This window comes from Amia ocellicauda, chromosome 14 (genome assembly GCF_036373705.1).
Source record: "Amia ocellicauda isolate fAmiCal2 chromosome 14, fAmiCal2.hap1, whole genome shotgun sequence".
Lineage (NCBI taxonomy): Eukaryota > Metazoa > Chordata > Actinopteri > Amiiformes > Amiidae > Amia > Amia ocellicauda.
The window spans coordinates 29618584-29632700 of record NC_089863.1 but is presented as its reverse complement, the minus strand read 5'-3'; the positions used below and the strand labels follow the sequence as shown (position 1 = coordinate 29632700).

General features: G+C 41.9%; 2 protein-coding genes across 2 annotated transcripts; both read right to left on the bottom strand.

The window, feature by feature from the left end:
• LOC136767373 (type-4 ice-structuring protein LS-12-like) lies at nucleotides 1-13039 on the bottom strand. Its single transcript, XM_066721140.1, has 3 exons — nucleotides 12969-13039; nucleotides 12389-12542; nucleotides 1-223 (listed from the first exon to the last, which is right to left on the bottom strand). Exons 1-3 carry the CDS (start codon nucleotides 13037-13039, stop codon nucleotides 89-91), a joined length of 360 nt encoding a protein of 119 aa, XP_066577237.1. The 3' UTR covers nucleotides 1-88.
• Nucleotides 2932-4381, bottom strand: LOC136767642 (fish-egg lectin-like). The gene is made up of 4 exons (XM_066721583.1): nucleotides 4329-4381; nucleotides 3893-4138; nucleotides 3442-3784; nucleotides 2932-3220 (listed from the first exon to the last, which is right to left on the bottom strand). Exons 1-4 carry the CDS (start codon nucleotides 4375-4377, stop codon nucleotides 3058-3060), a joined length of 801 nt encoding a protein of 266 aa, XP_066577680.1. The 5' UTR covers nucleotides 4378-4381; the 3' UTR covers nucleotides 2932-3057.
• Nucleotides 13040-14117: the final 1078 nt, after the last annotated feature.

The window sequence follows — 14117 nt, the reverse complement described above, 5'->3', positions numbered from 1 at the left end:
TAGGAGGTTTAAATTGAAAGCAAGCATACAGTCCCAGAGGTCAAGCCCCATGGCTTTGATGAAGCTCTCTGGAACGTGTTGGCATTCTCTACGGTGGAGGGGGAGCCAGAGCCTTGGCCTGGTACAGGATCTTCTGCCAGCAGTCCACGAGCTGGGCCTGCAGGTTGTCAGCCATAGGTTTGAGCTGCTCCTCCAGGTTGTCCACCAGGGGCTTCAGCTGGGCCTGGAGGTTGTCAGCCAGGGTGTAGAGTGCTATGTGGCACATATCAGGCAAGGAGGCACTGAAGCAAGATGTGGTTGCAAAAAGGACAAACAAAACAACAACAAACAAAAAAATCACTCCCACACCAACACTGGTTATAAGGTCTGTAACTACTTCCGACCCTCTTCCTGATCCCAATCTTCTGAGAGCTTTACACCAATCAGCCATAACATTATGACCACTGAGAGGTGAAGTGAATAACACTGATAATCTTGTTATCATGGCACCTGTCAGTGGGTGGGATATATTAGGCAGCAAGTGAACATTTTGTCCTCAAATTTGATGTGTTAGAAGCAGGAAAAATGGGCAAGCATAAGGATCTGAGCGACTTTGACAAGGGCCAAATTGTGATGGCTAGACTCGAATCCTGGAGGAAATACTGATTTTCTTTCTAACTAGACATCTCACTTTTTTCAGCTATCTAGTTCAGTGGTTCCCAACCCTGGTCATGGAGAACCGGTGCCTGTTTTTATTCCAGCCCCAGGTGACAGCTACTGACGTGAGCAATCTACAGGTGTAAAAGAGCTGATAAACAACTGGCAAAGGTACAAACCATCTCCAAAACTGCAGCTCTTGTGGGGTGTTCTCAGTCTGCAGTGGTCAGTACCTATCAAAAGTGGTCCAAGGAAGGAAAAGCGGTGAACCGGCGACAGGGTCATGGGTGGCCAAGGCTCATTGATGCACGTGGGGAGCGAAGGCTGGCCCGTGTGGTCTGATCCAATAGATGAGCTACTGTAGCTCAAATTGCTGAGAAAGTTAATGCTGGTTCTGATAGAAAGGTGTCAGAACACACAGTTCATCGCAGTTTGTTGCGTATGGGGCTGCGTAGCCGCAGACCAGTCAGGGTGCCCATGCTGACCCCTGTCCACTGCCGAAAGTGCCTACAATGGGCACGTGAGCATCAGAACTGGACCACGGAGGAATGGAAGAAGGTGGCCTGGTCTGATGAATCACGAGTTCAAGATGTTGACTTGGCCTCCAAATTCCCCAGATCTCAATCCAATCGAGCATCTGTGGGATGTACTGGACAAACAAGTCCGATCCATGGAGGCCCCATCTCACAACTTACAGGACTTAAAGGATCTGCTGCTAACGTCTTGGTGCCAGATACCACAGCACACCTTCAGAGGTCTAGTGGAGTCCATGCCTCAACGGGTCAGGGCTGTTTTGGGACCTACACAATATTAGGCAGGTGGTCATAATGTTATGGCTGATCGGTGTATAGCTGTTCAGTAGGGTCTCCTCCCCCAAGCCAAACCATAACATATACGAATATTAACAATAGCAATGAAATTAAACAGATACCCAATATCATTTTACATTAGAATATATTTAAGGGATTCATATATAAATAAACTTTTCAGATGGAATATAATTATGGGAATAAATAATTACCATAAATATATCTGCCCCCTCCCCACTACAAGGACAAGTGTGGTGCACACTCCTTGGACTGCTGCGAAACATAAAGAGGCTACATGCGTGCGCGTGCTCTAAGCACCGATTCTGCACAGGTAAACACAGTTGGAACTACTATCCCCTCTCCAACAAGTTCCAAAATAAAGCCAAAACTACCTCCATTGGTAATAGTCTCTCCCTAACCGTGCATTCAAAATAAACAGAGCATTATCAGCACCGGTTATTCTACCCAAGGAATGTCGACAAGATATGCAGGTAAGTGTGCTTAGTTTCATATCGAAACAGACATTAATACAATTACTTATGTTAAAGAAATTACATTGCTGGGGAGTTTGTTCCAACAGCAGAGAAATAATAGATGGGTAAATTATATAAATATATATATTTCTATACAGTATACTGTAGGGCAGCACAAAGCACTATGCAATTACTTTATTTCTTAGCAGACACCCTTGTACAGGGTGACTTACAATTGTTAAGATATAATAATGGTATTTAACCATTTATACAGCTGGGCATTTGCTGGAGCAATCTAGGTAAAGGAGCTTGCTCAAGGGTACAACAGCAGTGCCCCCACAACCCTGTGCTCCAGAGTACAGACCCCTTTTACTCACACATTTGATGGATCTGCCACACTTCTACAGATGCAGCCGTTTTGGTTTTATTCAATATAAATGTCCCAGGTCTACTCTTACCCTTCTATAAGTAGGTACTGTTCAGCAGCATGCTCATTTGCCATGACCAAATTATAGTTTTGGCATGCCACTATGAATCCAAACCAGAACAGTTATTGTTGATGAGCAACAGCTGCCTTAAGCTTATTAAATCCATGATGTGTATGGGAAGAACTGAAAAAGATGAATATCAGTTCATTCATTAACTCAGTCACTGATAGGTCAGCTTAACCTGAATTGAAAATGAAGCCACCTAAGAATGGATCCCTTCAGAGACTGATGACGTGAAAGTTTAAGTCCACAAGCTCAAATACACGGCTGCCTGAACAGGATACGATTTCTCTACCATGCATACAGCAGAGGTGAACTAGGTTTGCATGGAGACAAAGCTAGAGCTCCTCCTGCACTCCACAAACTATAGGCAAGAAGTGAAGTCAAGGGAACCGGGGGTCTTGGGATAAGCCATTTCTAGACCAAAGACCATTGCTGTGCATTTGGCTTCATGGCATCAGCTAAGGTGGAAGGAGTGGAGAGTACAATTGAAGGCAGACGAGCGTGAACAAAACCGATGGGCAGTCCATTTTCCAAGAGCTTTATTAACACATGGAACAGATCACAAAGCATCTGGAAGCCAGAGAAGCACATTTCTCCCAAAACCATGTGAACTCAAAAGTAGCATCAGCTTACACAAGAGGTCAACATTCACTCAAATGACAGGGCTTCAGAGAACCTGCACCTCTGGATTTCACCATTTCTGCAGATAATCCACAGGGCTCCACGATCATATGACACATGGCTGCTAATTCCAGCTACCCTTAGATGTTCCCACCCACTGCCAAAGGGGTTACAGGCACTGACACCAATCCTGAAAGGCAAGAGGGAGAAGTCAGGAGCCAGAGCATGGAGGCTTCTAGACATGGTCCAAACAAGCCCCTTGACAGGATCATGCTCTTGTCCAGTCAGTTCATACGGAGGCTATAGTCAAGCATTTCACAACACATTCCACTTCCCAGTCCAGTTTGGCAAGCAATTCAAACCCATCTATTAGCAGCATAGCCTTCTCACATTGAAGAGCTGAAACCTCACCTTTTGTATACCCAGCCATGTTTGTTCACTCCATGCACTTCACCATCCGCGCTCACTTCCACCATGGACAGGGAGCCTGGAATGCGGTACCACTTCTCAGGGCCAGGACAGGAATTCCCACCGACACCCAGCTTGACGTGGATTTCATCTAGATTGTTCACTCCCCAGCACCCAACAGGCCCACAGGAGTAGTACTTGAGCTTGCCTGGGACTGCCACCCAGGACACACTGCCAGAACCATCATAGCTCACCGCAGGCCTGTGGTTCAGACAGAAGATACTGTGGGAGGCATTGCAGCCCACCACAAACTTGTCCCCACCAGCATCAATCTGGATCAGGTTGCCTGCCAAACAAATTAAATAGGGTCTACATGAAGAATGCAACTGGATGGAGAGCTGGTGCAGGTGAAGATTTTAAGCAAGGGATTCAGTAGATCACATCCAGGCCTTACCTGGATTCACCTGGACCCAGCCTTTTTGAAACCACTTGAAGACCAGGCCATCAAGGCCAACTCTCCAGAGCCCAGCAGGCCCTACACTGACATGTTTACCAAATGCCTCTAGCTCAACCCAGCTGCCACCACGGAAGTCCACAACTTTGCCCTCTTTAGAGATGCCACACACTCTGCCAGCACCAGCGTCAATCTGCTTCAGGGCACCAGGGACAGCCTCACACTGCAGGGCTTCAGCTACCCACACTGAAGGGAGAAGGATCCATTAGACCAGTTTGCATTCACCATATCCAAGTGCATTTCAAGCAGAATACATTTAATCTCCATATCAAATAGGATTTATATTTAAAACACTAATCCAGTAGAAGGGTGTTACTCAAACTACAAGTGTTCAACCTAAACAGAACATGACTAATGGGCTGTGTGAAATGCTCACCTATGCCAGAGCCCACCAACAAAACCACACAGACAACCCCTTCTCTCATGGTTGCTATCAGTCTCAGAAAACACACAGGCATTTAAATACCCAGTCCACCCCTAGACACACCTGTCTAATCGCTGGTTAATTGATTCATTGAGCTGCACAGCTTCAAAGAAATTAGGGACCTGATTAGTGATAGTCTTCTAAATGAATTCAACCTGTATGACCATTGGCCAGGGTAGATGACATGGCAAGTGGCACTATTACTCTGACAATTATTACATAATTGAACATTGAACATAATTCATGAAAGACTGCAAGACTCCACACATGGCTATTACTTCCATCAAAACTTATTAGTTCTTATATTCCAGCTGTTGTTTGAGTTCTAACAGTGTTCATTGATATCTGGCCCGTATTGGGTCAGTTGAGTCATGACTTACATTTGCCACTCCTAACTGGAATTAACTGGAAGTTTTATCTGAATGGTACTTTGGTCAATCTATTGATAACCTGGAACATTAATTGGATTAATTACATACATTAAGAGAACATGACTTACTTATATTAAGATTGTAAGATCTTTAAATAATCTGCATAACAAATATGTCTACAACAGTGTATGTATTGATTAACAGTATTTCTTTTAGTGCACTTTATACCAGTAGCATACAAGATGAACAGATGTATATAATATAATAAAAATATAAAACAGGGGTTTTCAAACTTGTCCTGGAGTATCCCCTGCCCTGCTGGTTTTTGTTCCAGCTGAGGTCTTAATTACTTAATTGAATGCTTTATTGCTTTGTTAGGTCAATTAAGGGTTCAGTTCAGCAATTCATACCTCAGCAGGGCAGGCGATACTCCAGGAACGGTTTGAAACCCCTGGCAATTATCTATATACACTACAGTTATTCATAATATGTATTTGTAGCATTAAAGGGGGGTGTATTTTGATAGAGCATTCTAGCTCTGAGCTGAAGTTCTGATCTGAAGAAGACCTCTCCCCCGAAGTTATCAGATTTCCTGAGCTCATCGGCACATGAACTGTTCTATATCAAAGTGGCAGTCTTGGGAGGATGGCACCGAGAATAGGCCAAATGGCTTGGAATCCCTGCTGTGAAAATGTGTGGGGAATATGGTGTAGAGATCATAAAACTCTTTGAAGTGGGTGAGAGCTGAAATTCCGAAACACAGCTACGAACCCAGGCCAACCTGCATTTCCAAAAGATGGCAAAGATTGACATCAGTCATAAATTGAGCCTCCTCCAATAGGACACTGGGGGCTGAAACCGAAATCCAATCTCTCAAACTCAAGAACCAATCGTCTATTGATCTGACAGGCATTTAAAAGCTAGCGTACAGCATCATTCTCTCTCTCTCTCACCTGAACCAGTAACTCGCTGCCACAGCTCAACCTGTAGCTCTGTTGCCAGATTCAGAACCGGAAAGTCTTTGCCGGCAACAGAAGAGTTAAACTGGGAGAAGGAGATTGAGCCATACGAAGAATTCTTTTAAAGGACTTTGTTAAGTAAAGAACTTTAGAAACTGTGCATGCCCACCTGTACCCACCTGATCAGTGGAGTTTTACAGCTGGACAATTGACTAAGTCGACTGCAATACGAATGTGTTCAGTCATTTAAATAGCTATTGAGTCTTAAGAAACTTGACTCTTGGAAACGAACAGGGCCCTGCTTTCCTCAAAGACTTTGTCTTCAAGTAACTACGGTGGAAAACCCTGCTTGCAAAGAAGATTTTGTGCACAATCTTGGAGCCTTCAAACCAGTGGAAAATCTGTTTGGAAAAGACTCTACTTTCGCGAAACCCCAACTTTCAGGTGCATCGACTGAAGTTATTGGACAAAGCCGAACCGGACTGCCTTTGTTCCAAACCACACGGACCTCGTGCCGCGTGTTTTTATTTGAGCCCGAAGACAGAGAGGCCTCTCTGCGACAAAGTTCAGATAAGTTTAACAGTTTGGAGTTTATTATTCATGACATTTGAGAAATCAATTAGAAATGTTATTCTGTGAGTCATAAACTATAGAATGTGTAATATCATTTAGTATTTACTTAAATATAAATGAGTGCGGCATTAAACTGTTTTGGTTGACAATTTTAGAAATAAAATCTGTCAATGCCGGGAAATATCTTCTCATTCCTGTTTAACTGTTTAGTCTGAAATTGACACACTTTAATAGACACTAGATTATAGGTGGCCCTGCCTATCCTTAATCATTGAACAGTAATCAATTAGGGAGAATTGTGGTAACAAGAAATGATAGAATCTTTCTTGGCACCCAAACGTAAATGAGACTGATATATGTAACGAGAAGTTATTTGACTTAAATACTAACCTGCATTAGTTATTTAATATCCGACTAACAATACTTATGAGAGACTCGCCTTCGTCTTACTAACCGGTATTGTAGTCAATGTGTTTGTAATTTTGTGTAACGTGTTGTGTGTCATCATATGCCATCCCATGGTCTTTGATTTGTTGATCTTGAGTGAATTTTAATTAGTTTTTCCCTTTTTGTATAACTAGTGTGGTGCTACATTTTATCTTTGTTTTTAATAAATCTGAGAATTTATATCTTTGGAATTGGTGTCTGCGTCCAATTATTGCAGAAATTGAGTTCTACAAGATTCTAGGATTCTTGATAAGGTGATACTTAAATTCACTTCTTTAACTGAAATTTATAAGTGTACCTTATGCTACATATTCATATAAATGTATTAAATACATGTGCTTAAAGAAAATAATATTCCAGGCTGTATTTTTCAAGTGATGCATTATAATGATCTTATTATCCAATTATGATTGTCAATATTTACAAGCACATTTTTGTGATATTACAGTGAAAATGTCAAAGTCTGTGGTACGTGGGGTGATCTGATGCACTATGAATATCTAATTTTCTCTGTCAGTAAACATTGTTCCAGTCTAGAGGCAAATACTGTCATTGCCAGTTAAAGTTTCAAATCTAGATGAAGCTCCAAACACAAGATGTCCCAACCTGTTCAATATTCCCTCAGAAATCCAGTTCTTCTGCAATGTTTATGAATTGATTTAAAAATACTTACACATTTCATATAATGGACTAGTTAGAAAGACTGGAAAAGAGCAAAGAAAGTACAAAATACTAACTGAAATACACCCATTGACCTCTGCCTAGATTCCAGAGATGACTTATCAGACACTTTACCATATGCTGGACACCCTCTGAAGGGCACTCTTATGTCATAGCAAGATACAGGACTTTAGAAATAGAGGTGTCATCCTGTCTTAAGCTCCAAGGCTGAAGCTGGATCACACTGAGATCCCACAGATGTAGTATTCTTGGCTGTGGCTTCTTCTGGTTCCATAGAAAAACAAATTAGATGCGACTCGTCCTCAGAGATCCCCAACCCCAGTGCGTGCTATCCTTCTTCTAGGAAACTCATACCCAGATCACACCTGATCATACCTGATCACTAAAAATGTTTTAAACCCTGGAGATGCATGTATCAGTCCTGATTTGCACTCCAAATGCTTGAATCATCATATTGGTTTACAATGTAGATTTCTGCCTTTTAAACAAGAGCCCTCAGCTTGAGATTGAGGTTTGTTTCTCATAGCCCAGTCACAGGTGACACAGCACTGACTAGGACCCACTTACATCACGTCTTCTTTCAATCCTTGGATTACACTGGCTGTATTCACATGCAAGTTTCATTCTAGAGTTATTATGTTGTATATACAGTCAAAACAATGCAATACAATAGAAAGCACTGTAGAAAACAATCAAAGACCACAATATTAGGTTAGATGCTTCCAGGTGGTGGCAGGGCAATCAAGTGTGGTTTGTGCTACTTAAGAAAAAAGGGTTTAAGTAAGGTGAGGCACGTTTGTGGTGAGTGTGCTGATATCAATCCAGCATTAATATGTCTCACAGATGCTGGCATTAAGGGAACACAATCCGTGTACAACCAACACTCACAGCTAAGCACCTAAGTAGCCTCTTGGCATCAAGCAGATATGACAACCCTTGTTGTTGTCCAGAAGACTTAAGTGGTATGGAACTGTGAAGACGCTAATCATCAAAATCAAAACATCAGCTCTTAGAAGCTAAAAGCCTAATTAATACAGGGATTCCAGGCATCAATGGCAATGCTGTTTATGTGTAGAAACAGTGGAGGACCAGTAGGGGGCGCTGCTCTATTAGGATTCCCCAGAGCATGGTGACAACAGATCTCCTATGAGTTAGCATTCCCTGTCCTATATGATCCTGTGATCCCATGTGATTGCTGCTTGGTGTGACCTGTGAGGTAGTATGGGTTGTGATAAAATAAGTGCTATTATTAATGACATGTCCAAGGCCAAAACCAGCCAAAACCGTAGAATAATAAACAGCAGAAGCCATCTGATCAACAATTTGAGGAAACATATTTCTGTATCTTACCCAAACTTCACAATCAATAGGTTAGTGCCTAGCTTATTTTAATTAAAGCTAAAGATACAGCATCAGCCAAAAAGTTGCTCATCTCATTGATCGGATGATTGCTTTATTTACTTAGTGTTCATCCTATGTTTAAGACCATATACCAGGGGTTTTCAAACTGGCCCTGCAGTACCCCCTGCCCTGCTGGTTTTTCTTCCAACCTAGGTCTTAATTAACTAATTGAATGTTATATTGCTTTGTTAATTCAATTAAGGTTCAATTAAGCAATTTAGAGCTTGGTTGGAACAAAAACCAGCAGGGCAGGGGGTACTCCAGGACTGGTTTGAAAACCACTGTCATACGCTATATTAGCACATACTGGTCTTGAAGAAAATCATGCACTCAGTGATAATGCCTGTTCTTCAGTTGCTGAAAGCATTGCAAATATTTAAATTTTGAGTAGTTAACAATAGAAATAGAAGACAAAGTAGACTTTGGGGACCAGTGTTTGCTAACCTGATCGAAAACAAAAATCTGTAGCTTTCAACCCTATGCCAGGTTTTGGTTCCAACCGAGCTCTTCATTGTATGAACACCAATGATTGTCTATTTTTACCCTTGCCAGTCATTTAAACTAGGAACCAGGGGGGCAGGGAGCTCTGACAATGGGAGATGTTCCACTAAGGAAAGAAATCCAAGGGAAACTGCAAGTAGGAAAGTCCTGAAATGTTTGTACCTCAATGCCAGGAGTTTAAGGAACAAGATGTTAGACTTGGAAGCCACATTGCTAGCATGTGACTATGATGTTGTAGGAGTGACAGAAACATGGCTTACAGAAAATGATGGGGATGAATACAAGTTGGAAGGATACACACAGTTTAGGAGAGACAGGCAAAATCGAAGAGGGGGTGGGGTAGCATTATATGTGAAAAATGACATTGAGGCAGAAGAACTTGTATTAGATCCCAGTAACGGAACAGAATCTTTGTGGGTGAAACTTTTGAACAAGAGATCTGGAGGAATAGCGGTAGGAGTTTGTTACAGGCCACCAAACTCAGATATTCAGAAAGATGCTGCATTGTACAGTGTAATCAGGACTGCATGTAGCAAGGATGTGGCTGTTATAATGGGGGATTTCAATTTCCCAAACTTAGACTGGGAAAGCCCAGTAGGGACTACAGAAGCAGAAATAGAACTAACTCAATTTGTCAGGGAACCAACCAGAGAGAGTGCATGTATTGACTTGATCTTTTAAAATGACCAAGATAGAGTCAGGGGGACAGTAGTTAGAGAACCAATGGCAAATTGTGATCACAATATGGTTTGCTTTGAGGCATTCTTTCAAAAACCGAGGTCCAAGCCTAAAACAATGGTCTACAATTTTAGAAAAGCAAACCTCGAAGGTATGAGACAGCACTTAGAAGAGGTAGACTGGAGCACATTGGATACAGAGTCAGTTGAAAATGGATAGGTATATTTTAAGAATATACTACTTGAGGCTCAGGAGCAATTTGTACCAAAACAAATTGAGGACCAAAAAATACTGGCCAAAATGGTTTAATAGAGGTATGAAAAAAAATATAAAGAGGAAGAAAATGTTGTATTGCGCATACAAAAGGGATGGTGATGAAACAAAATACATAGAATATGTTGAGCTGCAAAAAGATCTTGAGAAAGGGATCAAGAAAGCAAAGAGGGAAATAGAAAGAAACATAGCTCTTGGAGCTAAAACCAATGCAAAGAGCTTTTTTCAATATTACAACAGCAAGTGGTCAATAAAGGAGGAAGTGAAACAGATAAAGGGCAAAAATGGAGGTATCTTGGAAAACGAACAAGATGTGGCAAATATTCTAAATGAGTATTTCACAGACTTTTATACAAAAGAAAAAACAGATGACATGCCACAGGTTGACAATCAGTCCAGTCAAACCCTAAGAGAGATCAGGATAAATGAGGAGGAGGTACTAAAGGGACTAGCAGAATTAAAAACAAACAAATCACCTGGGCCAGATGGGATATTTCCAACAGTACTTAAAGAAATTAGGGAAATTATTTATAGGCCGCTAACTCAATTATTCCAAATGACACTTAGAACAGGGGATGTGCCCACTGAGAGTCAACATGGGTTTAGACGAGGCAGATCATGTCTTACTAATTTATTAGAATTTTTTGAACATGCAACTGCAGCTGTAGATCACGTGAAAGGATATGATATGATATACTTAGATTTCCAAAATGCTTTTGATAAGGTTCCACACCAAAGACTGACCCTCAAATTGGAAGCTGTAGGCATTCAGGGTAATGTAAGTAGATGGATTATGAACTGGTTGATGTATAGGAAGCAGAGGGTGTCGATTAGAGGAGTTGCTTCTAACTGGAGTGAGGTTGTTAGTGGAGTTCCACAGGGATCAGTACTAGGGCCTTTGCTTTTTCTAATCTATATTAATGATCTGGACTCTGGGACAGTTAGCAAACCTGTCAAATTTGCAGATGATACTAAAATAGGTGGCTCAGCAGATACAATCTTGGCAGCACAGACTATTACGAGGGACTTAGATAACATTCAGTTGTGGGCCGACACCTGGCAAATTAAATTCAATGTGGACAAGTGCAAGGTATTACATGCAGGTAACAAAAATGTCCACTATAATTACACTATGGGAGGTACAGATCTAGAAGAAGTAATGCATGAGAAAGACCTTGGAGTCTATGTGGACTCCTCATTTTCTCCATCCAAGCAATGTGGGGAAGCAATAAAAAAGGCAAACAGAATGCTAGGGTATATTGTCAAAAGTGTAGAATTTAAAACAAGGGAAGTAATGTTAAGACTGTACAATGCGCTAGTTAGACCTCATCTGGAATACTGTGTGCAGTTCTGGGCACCACATTTCAAGAAGGATATTGCTGCTCTAGTGGCAGTTCAGAGGAGAGCAACCAGAGTTATTCCAGGTTTGAAGGGAAAGTCCTACTCCGAGAGACTGAGGGACCTGAACCTTTTCACCCTGGAACAGAGGAGACTACATGGGGACTTGATCCAAGTCTTCAAAATCATGAAAGGCATCGACCACATCAAACCAGAGGAGCTTTTCCAGATCAGCAGGGACACACGCACCCGGGGACACAAATGGCAATTGGGCATTCAAGACGGAAAACAGGAGACACGTCTTCTGGAATAAACTACCCAGCGATGTGGTAGAAGCTGAAAGTTTGGGAACATTTAAAAATAGACTGGATAGGATCCTAGGATCACTTAGATATTAATGGACACCAAACGAGCACGATGGGTCAAATGGCCTCCTCTTGTTTGTAAACTTTCTTATGTTCTTATGTTCTTATGAGTATCAGCTCTTTAACACCTGTAGATTGCTCAGGTCAGTAGATGACAACTGGTGCTGGAATAAAAATGGAAGGCACCGGTCCTCACAGACCAGGGTTGGGAACCACTGAACTAGATAGCTGAAAAAGTGAGATGTCTAGTTAGAAGGAAAATCAGCAATACCAGCTCTCAAGATGGAGATCTACTAATAATCATAATCATAAATAACCACATGGAGATCAGATGGCAGCTTTTATGAAGCTCACTGGAGCGTGTTTGCATTCTCTAGAGCATTGGCCTAGTCCAGGATCTTCTGCCAGAAGTCAACGAGTTGGGCCTGCAGGTTGTCTGCCACGGGCTTCACCTGGGCCTGCAGGTTGTCCGTCGTGGGATTGAGCTGCTGCTCCAGGTTGTCCACCAGCGGCTTCAGTTGGGCCTGTTGGTTGTCAGCCAGGAGCTGCAACTGAGCTTTACCGTCCTGCAAGTAAGCCCTGGAGGAGGACACAGGAGAACATGAGGACACCAGAAGAGATTTGCACATCGCTTTGCAGCATTTTTCTATGGGTTCAATCCACCTTCACTCGGCTTTACTTAAGTGGGCCATGGGAATACATGTTTAATATGGCAGACCGATTGATTTAAAAGAGTGTGTATTCAAGAATAGTGTAGGTATGTGAAAACCGGAGGCATCTGCTTTTTAGAACATGGTACAAGCAAGGCTGTAGCACATATTGGGAACAAGTCTTCCCAAGGTTCTCAAAATGGGACAAAATAATTTGGAAGTTCAATTCCATGATAACACCAATGAATACATTCATCTTAATAGACAGGTGTGCAATAAAAGATGTTTCACCCAATACTAGTGGACTGACTTTCTGTTGAATGTCAAGAAGCAGCTTTTTCCAGCTTAGCAATACATGAGCCAGAACTGTGTGATAGGTCGAGTGCACGGGCCAGGTTGGAGGACACTGTCTGAATTGTGAGTCATGTTGTGGGCTCCTTTTCATGGTGCTTCAGTGGAGGACCTGTGTAACACTGAAACATACTCCAGTTATCAAACTTTCACAAGGTTCTACCGCCTGAATCTTGCACACCGGCTGTGCTCTACGCTGGGCACTTAAGTACTGCAGGTGGCTTGCCCTCGGGCTCTGTGAGGCATGGATGGGAATGGGCTTAAATCAGGTGTCCGGACTTCGCAACAGCTCTGGTATAGCCTTCACATTCAGTTTGGAAAAAAGGATTCTGAAATCAGATTAGATCATATAATCCAGCCTTGCTTTTGATCTGGATCCAACCTTCAGTATGTTTTGTTCAAAACATTGATCCCAAAAAATCTGGATTATCCTGCTCCAAGCAGAAGGGTGGATTCAGGAACAAAATGTTAAAATTGGGCAAATTATATATTTGCATCATGTAGTATATATTCATTTGTTTATATTTTGCACTTGATTTAACGGTTACAGTGATGAAGTAGACATTAGGCTACCTATTAAGCCTTTCAGTACAGTATTAAAAAAAAAAATTGTCCCCATAAAATCCAAACCGCAGTTAATATCAAACACATTTGTCATTCACTGTATATTAATTACAATGACACAGAGATCAACCAGTCAAAAGTAGTTATTTGTTGTGGGTCAGATAAGGGGTTTAAAAGAAATTGAAAATGGAAGGGGATGTTTGGGTTGTGCAGTTTGTCTCCTCAAATAAAAGCACTTAAAAGTGACCACACACACTGGCTTTTCCACCTGTTCTTTACATAGCTAGTAGCCTACAGTGGGATATGTAGTCCCATTTAGGGCATTGGTAATGTTGAGTAGGGTGGATCTAGCTCAGTATAATCCAATCCAAAGTTGCTTTGAAAAACCAGCACAAAAGATGGAATACCTGATCCTGGATAGCAAAACATGATGTTTCCAAATCCAGATCATTCGGATCCAAGTGAAGCTTTTTGAACAACCGGACCCTGGCGATCAGATCATGCATTAACTCAGTCAGGCATAGGGCAACTTGGCCTGAATTGAAAATGAAGCCACCTAAGAATGGATCCTTTCGGAGACTGTGATGAA